Here is a 12,946-nt window from a genome sequence, read left to right as displayed (position 1 = left end):
ATTTCAGTTAGGGAGTCCAACACAAAATTAGCTCTTTCCCCCATAGGAAAAAAAAATTACACCCACTTCAAGTCACATTGTTAGAACTGTCTGGTGACAGGATTTTTTCACTGACAAATAATCAGTATCATATGTTGTTTTTTTAAATCCTAAATTTAGCAGATTCATTCTCTGATGAAAGTCCTGCAGTCTTTATTTTTTGTTTGTTTCCCAGATAGGACATATTCATTGAGAGTTCTTTTCTTCCCAGATGAAAGAGCTAATTTTTTTTTTCCTCCCAAAAGGCCTGATTTGGGGGTTGAAGTAATTGAGCAGAGCTGCCAACCTTGAATATGTGGGAAGGCCATGGAGGAAGAGGAGGGCTCTTCTTAAACCCTTAAAACACTTTGAAAAGCAAAAGTTTCTTAAATGAAGCCAAACATATTCAAAGAACTTGTTGACAGGAGATGACCTCCAACGTCTTTTCCACCTCGAAGGATATGATCCTCTGACTCTTATTTGTTTAGTTTTACTTGCATGGCGGTTTCCCCTCTTTTGTGCTCATTGGTGGTGGATATTTTAAGACCATTATAATGCAATGCAAGCCTTTGGAAATGTAGTTGCTTTTAATACATGTACATGGACTTGGCTTTCTCTTGGTATCAAATACAACACTGTACTCGTTAAAAATGTCTTCTTGAATTCTTTATCAATTTTCCATAAGTCACGATTTCTTAAGCAATCCTCCTAGTATGGTATAAGGGATATTCTGTACAACAAGTACAGAAGAGTATCTGAGACTATTTCAATTATGTTTATTATTTGAAGGAAAGCTTTCTTTTTTTCTTATTTCTTTCTGCTTCTGATCTTTGGATATGAGAGAGCAAAAGTTGGATGGATGTCTGGGGTGGAGATTCTTATACTTGGATACTTTTCTGCAAATGGAGAGATAACCTTTTTGGTTTATTTCTTTGGTCTCTTGTTAAAATTATAACAAAGAATTACATGATGGAATGTTATATTCCAAATAAATGGTTCTTTTGGCATTATTATTGGAAAACTTTTTTCAAAAAAAAAAGAAAGAAAATTTTACTTTCTCTAGGATCTGATGGCCTCTAAGAACCATCTAATTATAAATTTTTTATTTTTTTTTATCCTTAACATCATGACCTTACACAAGGAATTCAATCTCTTTGGGCCTCAGTTTCTTCAAAAGACGGGGTTGGGCTAGAGGACCTTGAAAGTCCCCTCTGCCTCCAAATGTGTGATACTATGGTCCTTTGAATCTTTTCTCAATCCTTTAAACTGGTTGGGAAATTTTGTCTGCTGTTAAATTTTGATCAAATGACTTCAGGAAAGAAATACAGTTATAATAAGCAATAGTGTTTTTTTTTATTCAATGAGCAATGTTTGTACTTTTAATGATGGTCATTCCCACATTTCTTTGGAGTGTCCTGTTTCCTGGTCTTTCCCTGGTTTTTGCTGTGATGGCATTCATTTTTATCTATTTCTTTTTTCTTTTAGGTTTTCACATCATATGATCCCTGGCCCTCCGGGTCCCCACACAACTGGAATCCCTCATCCGGCTATCGTAGCGCCTCAGGTCAAACAGGAGCACCCCCATACTGACAATGAGCTAATGCATGTGTAAGTGTGCTTCTGGTCCCCTGGCATCCTCACTACCTCTCATCCCCCACTTCTCTTACCAGGAAAATTTGCTTCCAGTGTGCCTTCCTGGTTATGTCTCTGTAGCCACTAAGACATGCTTTGATTCTGTATGTAGTGGTCATTCTTTTTTATTTTATGATTCAGAAGGCAAGGGTTGGAACATAAGATAATCAATGACATTTACTCCCTCTAAGGGGATCTCCAGATCTTGACTTGTGAGTGGTGGACTTGTTTGCCAGGAGGGTGCCCACTCCAATTCAGCTCATACAGTAAAGAAGCTGGGGCTACCACAGGTCCTAGGAAGTCCATATAAAATAAACTGGTGTATCAGCGCTTTTCCTTACTAAGGACATCACCCACATTCTGGTTTGAAGCCTCGCTAGTGCAGAAGTTAGAGGCAAAACAGCCCAATGCCTCAGGTTATACCCTCTTAGTGCCAAAGCCATCCTCCTAATTTCACAATAGGATTGAAGTCCAGGAGAGTCTAGGATATCACAGTTATAGAAAGACCCTCAATAAGGTGGAGAGTGATCAATGAGGGGCAGCCAGGATGGTGATGGGCCTTGGGTCCATGTCATATGATTGATCCATGGAAGGAGAAGAGGTGACTGAGGGGGATCAATATAACTGTCTTTTTTTTTTAAGTACTGTCATGTGAAAGAGGTTTTAACCTTCTGTTTAGCCCCAGAGGACAGAATCAGGAACTATGTGTGGAAGTTACAAAGATGTCAATTTTTGATCGATTTTAGGAAAAATTTCCTAACAATTAGATCTGTCCAAGATCGAATGGGCTAACTTGGAAAATAGGAGGTTCCCCTTCCTTTTAAGTCTTTAAGCAGAAATTGGAGAAACATTCACCTGTCAGGGAATTATGGGATTTCCTTTCAGGTATGAGTTGAACTAATTAGCTATTGAGGTCACTTCCAATTCTCAGATTCCATGATTCTGACTCTAGAATATAAGCCCCTTGAGGACAGGAGATGTTTCTTTTAATTTTTGTATCCCCAGTACTTAGCATTATGCCAGTCACATAGTAGTGGCTTAATAAATATTTGTCGACTGATTTGATTGATTACAAAGAAGCATGCACCAACTTTGCATACTCTGCTTCACGTCAAGAAAACCAAAGAATTCAGGCTTTAAGTAGACTTTTTCCATCTCTCAATCCATTTCCAATTTATCTCAAAGAATGTTTCAGCCGTTTTCTTTTTCATGGGAAGTGTTTTATGAAACCAGTATCGTTTAGGGAAGACTTTTACCTACAAAGAGTCAATGGTTTGCTGGGTTCCATTGTTGACATAATTAGGTTTGATCTATCTAGCTGGGTCCCATCTTTTCAAATGTAAAGGCATGTGGGTATATAGTGAGACCACCAATTTTGTTCCTAGGAGTAAGTTTGGCTATTGATGGTAAACAGATATTCTCTTTTCCTCCCCTCATGATCCTCTTCTCACTACCCGCAACCCCCACTTTTAGGAAGCCTCAGCATGAACAGAGAAAGGAGCAGGAGCCGAAAAGACCTCACATTAAGAAACCTCTGAATGCTTTTATGTTATACATGAAAGAGATGAGAGCGAATGTTGTAGCTGAGTGTACTCTGAAAGAAAGTGCAGCCATCAACCAGATTCTAGGCAGAAGGGTAAGTAATGAAATAGTGTGTGGAGTTTTACAGTCACCATGGAAACATTTCATTAAATCCCACCCAAATTCAATGACTCTTTAGTATCAACATGCTGGTAAATGTTTAACAATCAGCTCCCCCCTCCAAAAAGAAAAATGTACCCACTGCACACTTGACAGTTTAATCCGCATTGTTAACGTTTTCTACATCCCTTTCTTAAGCCTAGATAATCATCAAAAAGATAAACCAAGCTCTAATTTGTATTGCCAATTTTTGAGGTGTAAATGTCCCACTAAGCACTTTTCATGAACTGCCAGTCTTGTCGAAACTTAGTATCTAGCAGGTGCACCTGGATCCTGGGAAGAATTAAAAACAACTCAGGTGGCCTTCAAGGAGCTTATCATTTAATGAACGAGGCAGCACAGTGTCCCAAGAAACACCCACAGAGGATGGAGACCCAGACACAGGACAAACTGATTACAGCTGAACAGAAACGTATGCAGAGCTAAAGACAGGGGATCTTCACAGTCCCTCAGTCTGTTGCTTATTCATGTCGAAGAATTTTGCAACCTTATTACTTTTAAATTGGGAAAAGTTTTGTGAAACTAGAACCGTTTATAAGATGCTTGTCTACAATAGACATTTTTTTCAACAGTCAGTTCTATGCTATTCAAGTTTTCTTATTTTCCCTTCAGACTATGGTGACCTTACAGTTCCATACTCCCATCCCTAGCCTGTATGAGCCTGTTCCCGAAGGTCTGCAAGAGGAGGATGGCTAAGACTGTCCCAGGAAGGAGAAGTGGGCCCTGAAGCTGGTCAGCCAAGCCTAGCCCTAGGCTGTAGCCCCAGGGCCCTCAATGGCTCATGGTGCACCCTGCCCCATCTTGGACTCCATGGGGTCCAGAGGCTACCCACTAAAAGATTCCTCTTACCAAGTTCCCCCAGCTTTCTCCTCTAGGGCTTCCCACACAGCTGGGTCAGAGCAACATAACCCAATGGAATGCCTCCACTATGTTGGAAGACTTTGGGGGATGCCTGGACAAGAGTCTCACCAGATGAGCTACCATTGGCATCATTAGGGGGAGTACCTACATCCCTGGGGTCACAAATCCATCAAAGTGTTGAAGTTATCCCCAGAAAATCTGTGACTCATTGGATTTTGTTTAGGGGCCTGTTTGAATGAATTGAGTAAATGAAGCTGGTGGCTGAATCTGAAAATTAATCTTATGGAAAAGATGAGTCTGGTGAGCAGTTGTGAAAAAGATAAAGATACGGTATGGTCCTGGGGGCAGGCAGGGGAGAAGTGTGGTACAAGTGTACTAGGGGAAAAACAGTAACTATGAAGAAGGTTCAGAGTCCAGAGCAAGCTGGTTCAATTAGTAACACCAACTCAGATTATGAGCTGAAAGGTAGGAGAAGTAAGGTAGTATTAGAGCATTTGGGAGAGGACCTAGAATTATGGCATCTCATAGATTGAGGGTTGGAAAGGAAATTAGTCATCATCTAGTCTAATCCTCTCATTTCACAGATGAGGAAACAGAGGCCCAGTGAGGTTAAGTGATTTGTCCAAGGTCACCAGATAGACAGATTGTTAAATGACGGAGCCAAGAACTGACCCCAGATACTCTGATCCCCACCCTATTTGTCCCCCTTCTTACCATAAGTGTCTCTCTCCAGCCTCTCCCATCTTTCCCCCAAATCTGTAAGGCAAAATATAAAGAATCTTTTCCTAGGATCATCGCTGGAAGGTTATCAAGTGAAGTCCTTTCATTTTACATATAAGGAAATCAAGGCAAAGAGAGGTAGAATGGCTTGTCCTAGGTCACAAGCAGTAAGTGGTAGAGCTGGGATCCAAATACAGGTCTGCAGTCTCTATGTTCTATGCCTTTTCCACATATCATGCTTCGGTATAAAGGGAAGTCCCTAGGTTTGACACAATCTGCTCCAGCCCCAGGAAGACGCGCTTTATTGTCCTAAATCTAGAAGACCAGGTAGCACAGTAGCTGACCTCGGAGTTAGGAAGACCTAAGTTCAAATCCAGCCTGAGACACTTAACAGTGTGACCCTGGGCATGTCACTTAAGCTACATCTGCCTCAGTTTCCTCAACTGTCAAATGAGAACAGTAATAGTACCTGCCTCTCAGTTATTGTGAGGATCAAAGGAAATAATATTTGTTGGTGCTTAGCACAGTGCCTGGCACACATGTTGTTGTTTGGTCTTTTCCAGTCGGGTCCAAATTTTCGTGACCCCATTTGAGGTTTTCTTGGCAAAGTTACTGGAGTAGTTTCTGCCCTCCATCATTTCTTTGGGCCCAAGGAAATAGAGCCTTGTTCGAAGGATTCCTGGAGTTACTGAGATCGGAGAATTTTAGAGGCAGAAGGGAGCTTTGACATTATCAGGCCAACCCACTGACCAACCCTCCCCTATTTTCCAGATGAGGAAACTTCATTGAGATTAAGTGATCTAACCAAAGTCTTATGCAGGGGCAGCAAGGTGGCACAATGAATAGAGTATTGGGCCTGGAGTCAAGAAGACCCTTTGTGAGTTCAAATCTGGCCTCAGACACTTACTGGCTTTGTGAACCTGAGCAAGTCACTTCACCTTGTTCACCTCAGTTTCCTCATCTGTAAAATGAGCTGGAGAAGGAAATGGCAAACCACTCCAGTATCTTTGCAAGAAAACCCCAAATGGAGTCATAAAGATTTGACACAACTGAATAACAACAAATACAACTGGAACCCATAGCACTGAACTGAAACAAAGCCTCCTCTTCTTTCCACTACACTGTGGTGCCTTATAAAATTTTCACATCCACCTACTGCCTATACCACATGATCCAGCCCCTGCAGACATACTAGAAACAGCACATTTCAAAACTACAAAGTGTCTGCTGAATTTTTGTCAATTAATCTGGGGGTCTGTGTACTTCCATCTATAATTTTTGGACACACTTCATCTTAGTATTTGAATGATATTTCATTTGGAAGAGCTTTGATTTTCATGGTCTCAGGCCTGCCAATTAAGCAGTTGAAGACCTGTAAATAAATTTTCATTTTCAGAATGATGATTTCATTTGTATAGGGAACTTCCAGTGAGGACGCCCCCTTTTCGGCGCTGATGGGCACCTGCTCTGTAATTTATAAAATTAGAGAATTGTCTAGAGCAGCTGGGAGGGCTAAGTGTCTTGTTCTCTGTAGCCCAGATAGTATGTATCAGAGGTCATCAGACCTGCCCCCAGGTCTTCCTGGTTTCAAACCGTCTCTCTACCCATGCTGTCCTTTTGTAAAGCAAATATTTTTATGATACGCATACATTTTTTTCTGCTCCTCCTCCTTTCCCTTTTTTCCTCATCCTCCTTTTTCTTCTCCTCTTGTTTCTCCTCCTTTTCCTTTTTCTCTTCTTTGTTCACCTCTGCCTCCTCCTCCTCCTCCTCCTCCACTACTGCTTGGCCTGATCCCACTATTGATCAGCCCGAGAGCTTTGATCTGGGCTGGTTCGATCCTCCTTAGGCTCCCTGGTGGTCTCCCTGCCCTCAGGAGCTGACTATATTGATGATGGACTTAGTTCAGACACCCAGTTGGTTTAGCCCAGCACAGATCAGAATTCCTGAGCTCAAGTGATTCACCAACCTCAGACTCCCTGGTATCCAGGATTACAAGCAGGCACCACCACATAAACACTTCAGATTTATCTGGTTTGCAAATTTGTAGGATCTGACTCTATTCTGGCATCTGTCATGTAAGATGTTTTTGGTAGTTGTTTTTGTTTTTAAGTAAAATTTACATGTATCATATTTGGTATACATGACAATTCTTTGTAAAACATATAAGGTCATTTTTTATTTGCTTACTGGTAATTCAGCTACTAGAAATAACTAATAAAATTAAGTAGAAACAATTAAAAATATTTGAGGTGACCAATCTTTATAAATAGGCGAGAGTGTCTCTGAAGCAATATCTGAGGGCAGTTTCACAGCCTTAAAAAAAACTCTTATCTGCAATAGACTGTGGTTGGAAAAAGAATCAGTGAGAGCAAATTATAGCTTTTCTGGTATCCTACATAGGATGCCTAGGACCCAATAGGTTCTTAAACATTTAATAACAATAATTATGATCATTCCCCTTACCAAATCATCACAGATGGTGATTCCCATCACCCTTGGAGGACTCTAAACTCTATAAGCTTAAAGGCTGATTGTCATTTTCCCTGACCCCGTAAAAGAAGGAATCACTGCAGAATCAGAGCTGACATTTTTATTGAGGCCATATAATGCTCTTAAACATTTTTTTTCTTAGTTGAAGGATCCTCACCCCTCCAGCAGGAATTATTTTTCCTGCTCTAGAGAGCAAGCCAGGAAAAGATACAAGGAGGTATGCTTCCTCCTCCTTTTTCAGGCACATTTCCAGCAATTGCTACTTTCTCAGCTCCCTTAACGACTCCCAGATCAATGCATGTGTCCTAAATGATGCTTCTTATTTGGGATCCCTCTGTCTTTGATTTGGACACCTGTTTCTATTTAGAGATCTCTGAGCTCTGATTAGAATCAGGCCTTCTATCCTGACAAAAGTCTCTCTGGCTGAGCATGGCCTGCCATCCCTTAAAAGTTCTCGGGTTTAAATTTTATTTTAAAAGTTTAGCATTGGGATAAGTGTGCCTCTCTTTACAAATGAATGAAGTAAAGTTCTCCTTTTGAATGAGTTAAAAGTTCCACCCAAGTTCCTCCAAGCATATTTAAGCTGCTCTTGCTTACTGTATCTCTACAATGGAAAAAAAAATCTATTCAATTAAATGAGCCAAAATGTGATGGCCTCAGGTCTGCTTTTTGAAATGCCATTTTGGACAAAATAGTTTATAAGATTTCTTTTTGTGAAATAACTGGAATAGGACATTAGAGACCGATGAATAGGTTTTGTTTTACGCACCTGTATTTCAATGTGGCCAAGCTGTGACTCCTAACGACATTAATTAAGACATTTAGTAAAACAAGCAATACTCTTGATTTTTCATGAAGTGATGAAGATAGAAAACAGGGAGCATTTACCGTAAAAAAAAAAAATAGATCCATCTTCTATCTAGCTCATGCCAATTTCAGTGTAGTTAGGTCATACACAATTTCAGCATTAATACCACTACTGTATTTTGGTTTTAATCTGGGACAGTTCCTTTTATTGTTGTGTTTATTTTGTGATGTTGTAATGGGTTAATATTGTAACAAAAATCCATGGCCCAAAAGAGTACAAAGGGAATCCAATTAGTTGCAAATGGAAGCTAAGAATTTGCTCCATATCATTGTACCTCTCCTTTTTTGCTCTGTTTTGTGTGGATTGGTGGAAAAGAAAACCATCTTTGAATTCTTTTTGTCCTGGGTTCACGTCCCAGTTCCACCATTTACTAGCTGGGTAATCTTTAACAAACCACTTAGCTTCTTAATGTCTCTGTTTCTTCATCTGTAAAATGGAGGTAATAATGTGCTACCTACTTTACAAGGTTGTTTGTAAGGAGAAAATGTATGTGAAAGCCTCTTGGAAATGTAAAACATACTGTAAATATAGGCTGTGATTATTATATCAACCTAATTTTGAAAGTTAGGGAGCATGATTAGTGGATAGAAGACACATTTTGAAGTCAAGAAAGTCCCGCCTCTAAAATGCGTGGGTTGTGTGATTCTAAGTCATTTGACTTCTCAGGGGGATAGGATGCAGATTTGCATCAATGGAGAGACAGTTTACATCAGTAATTTTCTATACTAATAAAATCATAAGACTGGGATCCTCTCTACACCCTCCTTCAAAAAAAAAGTTTTGAAACTAGAAATGAAGTGTTGTTTGGGGTATAAACCATTCTTATTTATGAGTACGGTAAGTGTGCTTAGGATGCTGTTTTATCTCTGGTCTATAAAATGGCTATAGATTATCAAACCCGATCAGTTCCTAGCCCTTTAGACACTAGAATAGTCCCCTTCTGCCTTTCTTTGTATTTCCAGTGCATACCAAAGTGCCTGGCACATAGTAGCTACTTAATAAATGCTCATTGACTCATTTACTGAATAGTGGTAGGCAAGAATATGCTGGGGTGAAAAGGGATAGAAATGATTGATATGATACATCAGTGATAGAAATGATATCTCATTTCAATACTGTTAAATGAATGGATGTAATGGATAAATGATGGAATATGTATTATAGTGCCTATCTTTTTTGTCATTTCCTAAGCTTTAGAATTACTTCAGCATCCATTGAATAAAAGTCAATTCCTGAGAATAAGGGGGATACCAGTATAACTATTCTCACCCAAAATATGTGTGTGTGTGTGTGTGTGTGTATGCATGTGAGAGAGCATACACTAATTTTTCTTTTTGCACAATATACATTTTTAGATACCTCTGCTGTTGTACCAGTTCTACAGAAATAGTCCATCTATGAGTAAATATAAGTGGTGAAGTTGTAAATTGCTGGTAAAATTATGACCTTTGTTATTTTTCTATTCCACTGTTGCCTCTGGCCAGCACTTATTTAACTGTATGTACTAGACTGGCAAGGGAAAAAAAATCTGTGTATGTTTCTAGTAACTTTATTTTAGGAGTACAATTTTTGGCTCCCTCCTCCCTTTTTTTTTGATTGTAATTTTTTTCCTTTATTTTCTTAATCTTAATTAAATTTCCACAAGTTTTTGAGTTCCAAATTTCTCACCCCACCCCCCACCCCAAGATGGCATGCATTCTGAATACCCCTTCCCCTGGTCTGCCTTCTCTTCTATCTCTCCCCCCTCCCTTCTCTTATCCCCTTCCCCTTCTATTTTCCTGTAGAGCAGGATAGACTTCTGTACCCCATTTCCTGTATTTCTTATTTCCCAGTTGCATGTGAAAACATTTTTTTAAAACATGTGTTTTTAAAACTTTGAGTTCCAAATTTTCTCCCTTCCTCCCTCCCCACCCACCCTCATTGAAAAGGCAAGCAACTCAACATAGGTTGTACATGTGCAGTTATGCAAAACACTTCCTTAGTAGACATGTTGTGAAAAACTAACTCTATTTCCCTTAATCCTATCCTGCCCTCCCATTTATTCTATTCTTTCTTTTGACCCTGTCCCTCCTCAGAAGTATTTGCTTCTGATTACCCTCTTTCCCAATCTGCCCTCCTCTCTATCATCCCCCTGCTCTCTTGTCCCCTTCTCCCCCTATTTTCCTGTAGGGTAAGACAGATTTCCATACCCAATTGAATGTGTATGTTATTCTCTCCTTAAGCCAAATCCTATGAGAATAAGATTCCTCATTCCCTCTCACCTTCCCCTGTTTCCCCTCCACTGTGAGACTTTTCTGTTTTTTTTGTGAGATAATTTACCCCATTCTACCTCTCCCTTTCTTCTCCAGTATCATCCTCTCTCATCCCTTAATTTTATTCTCCAGATATGACCCCTTAATCTTCAACTCACCCTGTGCCCTCTATCTATCTATATATACATACATCAATTTTTTTCCTTCAACTACCCTAATACTGACAAAGTTCTCATGAGTTACAAATATCATCTTTCCATGCAGGAATGTAAACAGTTCAATCTTAATAAGTCTCTTATGATTTCTCTTTCCTGTTTACCTCTTCATGTTCCACTGGAGTCCTGTATTTGAAAGTCAAATTTTCTGTTTAGCTCTGGTCTTTTCATCAGGAATGCTTGAAAGTCCTCTATTTCACTGAATGACCATTTTTTCCCCTGAAGGATTATACTCAGTTTTGCTGGGTAGGTGATTCTTGGTTGTAATCCTATCTCCTTTGCCCTCCGGAATATTATATTCCATGCCCTGCGGTCCTTTAATGTAGAAGCTGCTAAATCTTGTGTTATCCTGATTGTGTTTCCACAGTACTTGAATTGTTTCCTTCTGGCAGCTTGTAATATTTTCTCCTTGACCTGGGAACTCTGGAATTTGGCTACAATATTCCTAGAGTTTTCCTTTGGGGATCTATTTTGCCTTCTGGTTCTAATATATCAGGGCAGTTTTCCTTGATAATTTCTTGAAAGATGATGTCTAGGCTCTTTTTTTGATCATGGCTTTCAGATAGTCCAATAATTTTTAAATTCTCTCTCCTGGATCTATTTTCCAGGTCAGTTGTTTTTCCAATGAGATATTTCACATTGTTTTCTAATTTTTCATTCTTTTGGATTTGTTTTACAGTGTCTTGATTTCTCATAAAGTCACTGTCTTCCAATTGCTCTATTCTAATTTTTAAGGAAGTATTTTCTTCAGTAATCTTTTGGACTTCCTTTTCCATTTGGCCAATTTTTCTTTTTAGGGCATTTTTCTCCTCATTGGCTTTTTGGACCTCTTTTGCCATTTGGGTTAGGCTATTTTTTAAGGTGTTATTTTCTTCAGTATTTTTTGGGTCTCCTTTAGCAAGCTGTTGACTTGTTTTTCATGATTTTCTTGCATCACTCTCATTTCTCTTCCCAGTTTTTCCTCTACTTCCCTTACTTGCTTCTCAAAATCCCTTTTGAACTCTTCCAAGGCCTGGGACTGATTCATATTTTTCTTGGAGGCTTTGGATGTAGGAGCTTTGATTTGTTGTCTTCTTCTGGTTGTATATTTTGATCTTCTTTTTCACCAAAGTAAGATAATATGGTCTGACTCTTTTTGCGCTGCTTGCTCATGATCCCAGCCAGTTACTTGAGTTTTAAACTCCTTGTTAAGATAAGAGTCTGCTTCCAATGTGGAGAGTGTACTGTCCCAAGCTTCAGGGGTTTGTGTAGCTGTTTTCAGAGATACTTGTAGGGACCTGTAAATTTTCAGTTCTTCCAAGGTGGTATGATAAGGGGCGAGGTGTTTACTCCTTTCCTGGCCTGTGACCACAAGTATTCCTTTCTGTCCCATAACTGTGAGGAGGGGCTCCTCTCCACAGCTACTACAAGCTCCACCATACCAGTACTCCTCCTCACCCCAGAACTGTGACCCAGATCCACACACGGGCAAAGCAAGACATTTCTGCCTCAGCACTGGCAAAGAGATCCATGCAATCCCCCTCTGATCAGCCACTGGATTCCCCCTCAGTCTGTGGGCCAGAAGCTCAGGAAGCAGCTGCCCTCCCCAGGGCCAGCTCTTGGGGAATGGAGCTGAACCGCCTTCCTCTCTGACCACCGACAGAAACAGACTTTTCCCACTGACCTTCTAAGTTGTGTTTGGCATTAGTGGATTGAGGAGTCTGGAAACCGTCACAGCTGCCTGCGATTCAGTCCTCTGAGGCCTGCTCCAGGTTTGCTGCAGCCTGCGCGCCCACGCCACACTTTGCTCCCAGCCTGGCGCAATACACCTTTCTGATCAATCATCCAGGTTGTCTTGGGCTGGAAATTTGTTTCACTCTGTCTTTTTGTGGGTTCTGCTGCTTCAGAATTTGTTTAGAGCCATTTTTTATGAGTATTTGCAGGGGTTTGGGGGAGAGCTCAAGCAAGTCACTGCTTTCACTCCGCCATCTTGGCTCCCCCTCCTCCCTTTTTTTAAACAAGTCTTGTACTTAATAATTGGCCTTGAGCCCAAGCTATGAGTTTTAGAGTCTTTCTCTTAAACTTTATACCATCTACTAATGTGGCAGATTTTTTTTTTAAATAAACTCGTTTTCCATTAGGAATCAGAAGCTTTTAAGGAATCTTCAAAAGTTATTCAGTTGCACTGCCTTCAGGCATTGCTATTCCTA

At 40.1% G+C, this 12,946-nt stretch overlaps 1 protein-coding gene across 7 annotated transcripts in view; it reads left to right on the top strand.

Moving 5' to 3' along the window:
* LEF1 (lymphoid enhancer binding factor 1) overlaps positions 1–12,946 on the top strand; it is a 181,492-nt gene that overhangs the window by 137,323 nt on the left and 31,223 nt on the right. For all 7 annotated transcript variants that reach the window (XM_021001390.2, XM_021001385.2, XM_021001389.2 and 4 more), the window contains 2 exons: positions 1,504–1,626; positions 3,124–3,286. In XM_021001390.2, the coding sequence (XP_020857049.1) occupies positions 1,504–1,626; positions 3,124–3,286 (286 nt within the window). The remainder of the gene's footprint in view (positions 1–1,503; positions 1,627–3,123; positions 3,287–12,946) is intronic.

Source organism: Phascolarctos cinereus, unplaced genomic scaffold, assembly GCF_003287225.1.
Source record: "Phascolarctos cinereus isolate Bilbo 61053 unplaced genomic scaffold, phaCin_HiC Scaffold_9;HRSCAF=440, whole genome shotgun sequence".
Classification (NCBI taxonomy): domain Eukaryota; kingdom Metazoa; phylum Chordata; class Mammalia; order Diprotodontia; family Phascolarctidae; genus Phascolarctos; species Phascolarctos cinereus.
The sequence above is the reverse complement of the archived record's forward strand: the minus strand, read 5'-3'. Positions and strand labels throughout refer to the sequence as shown.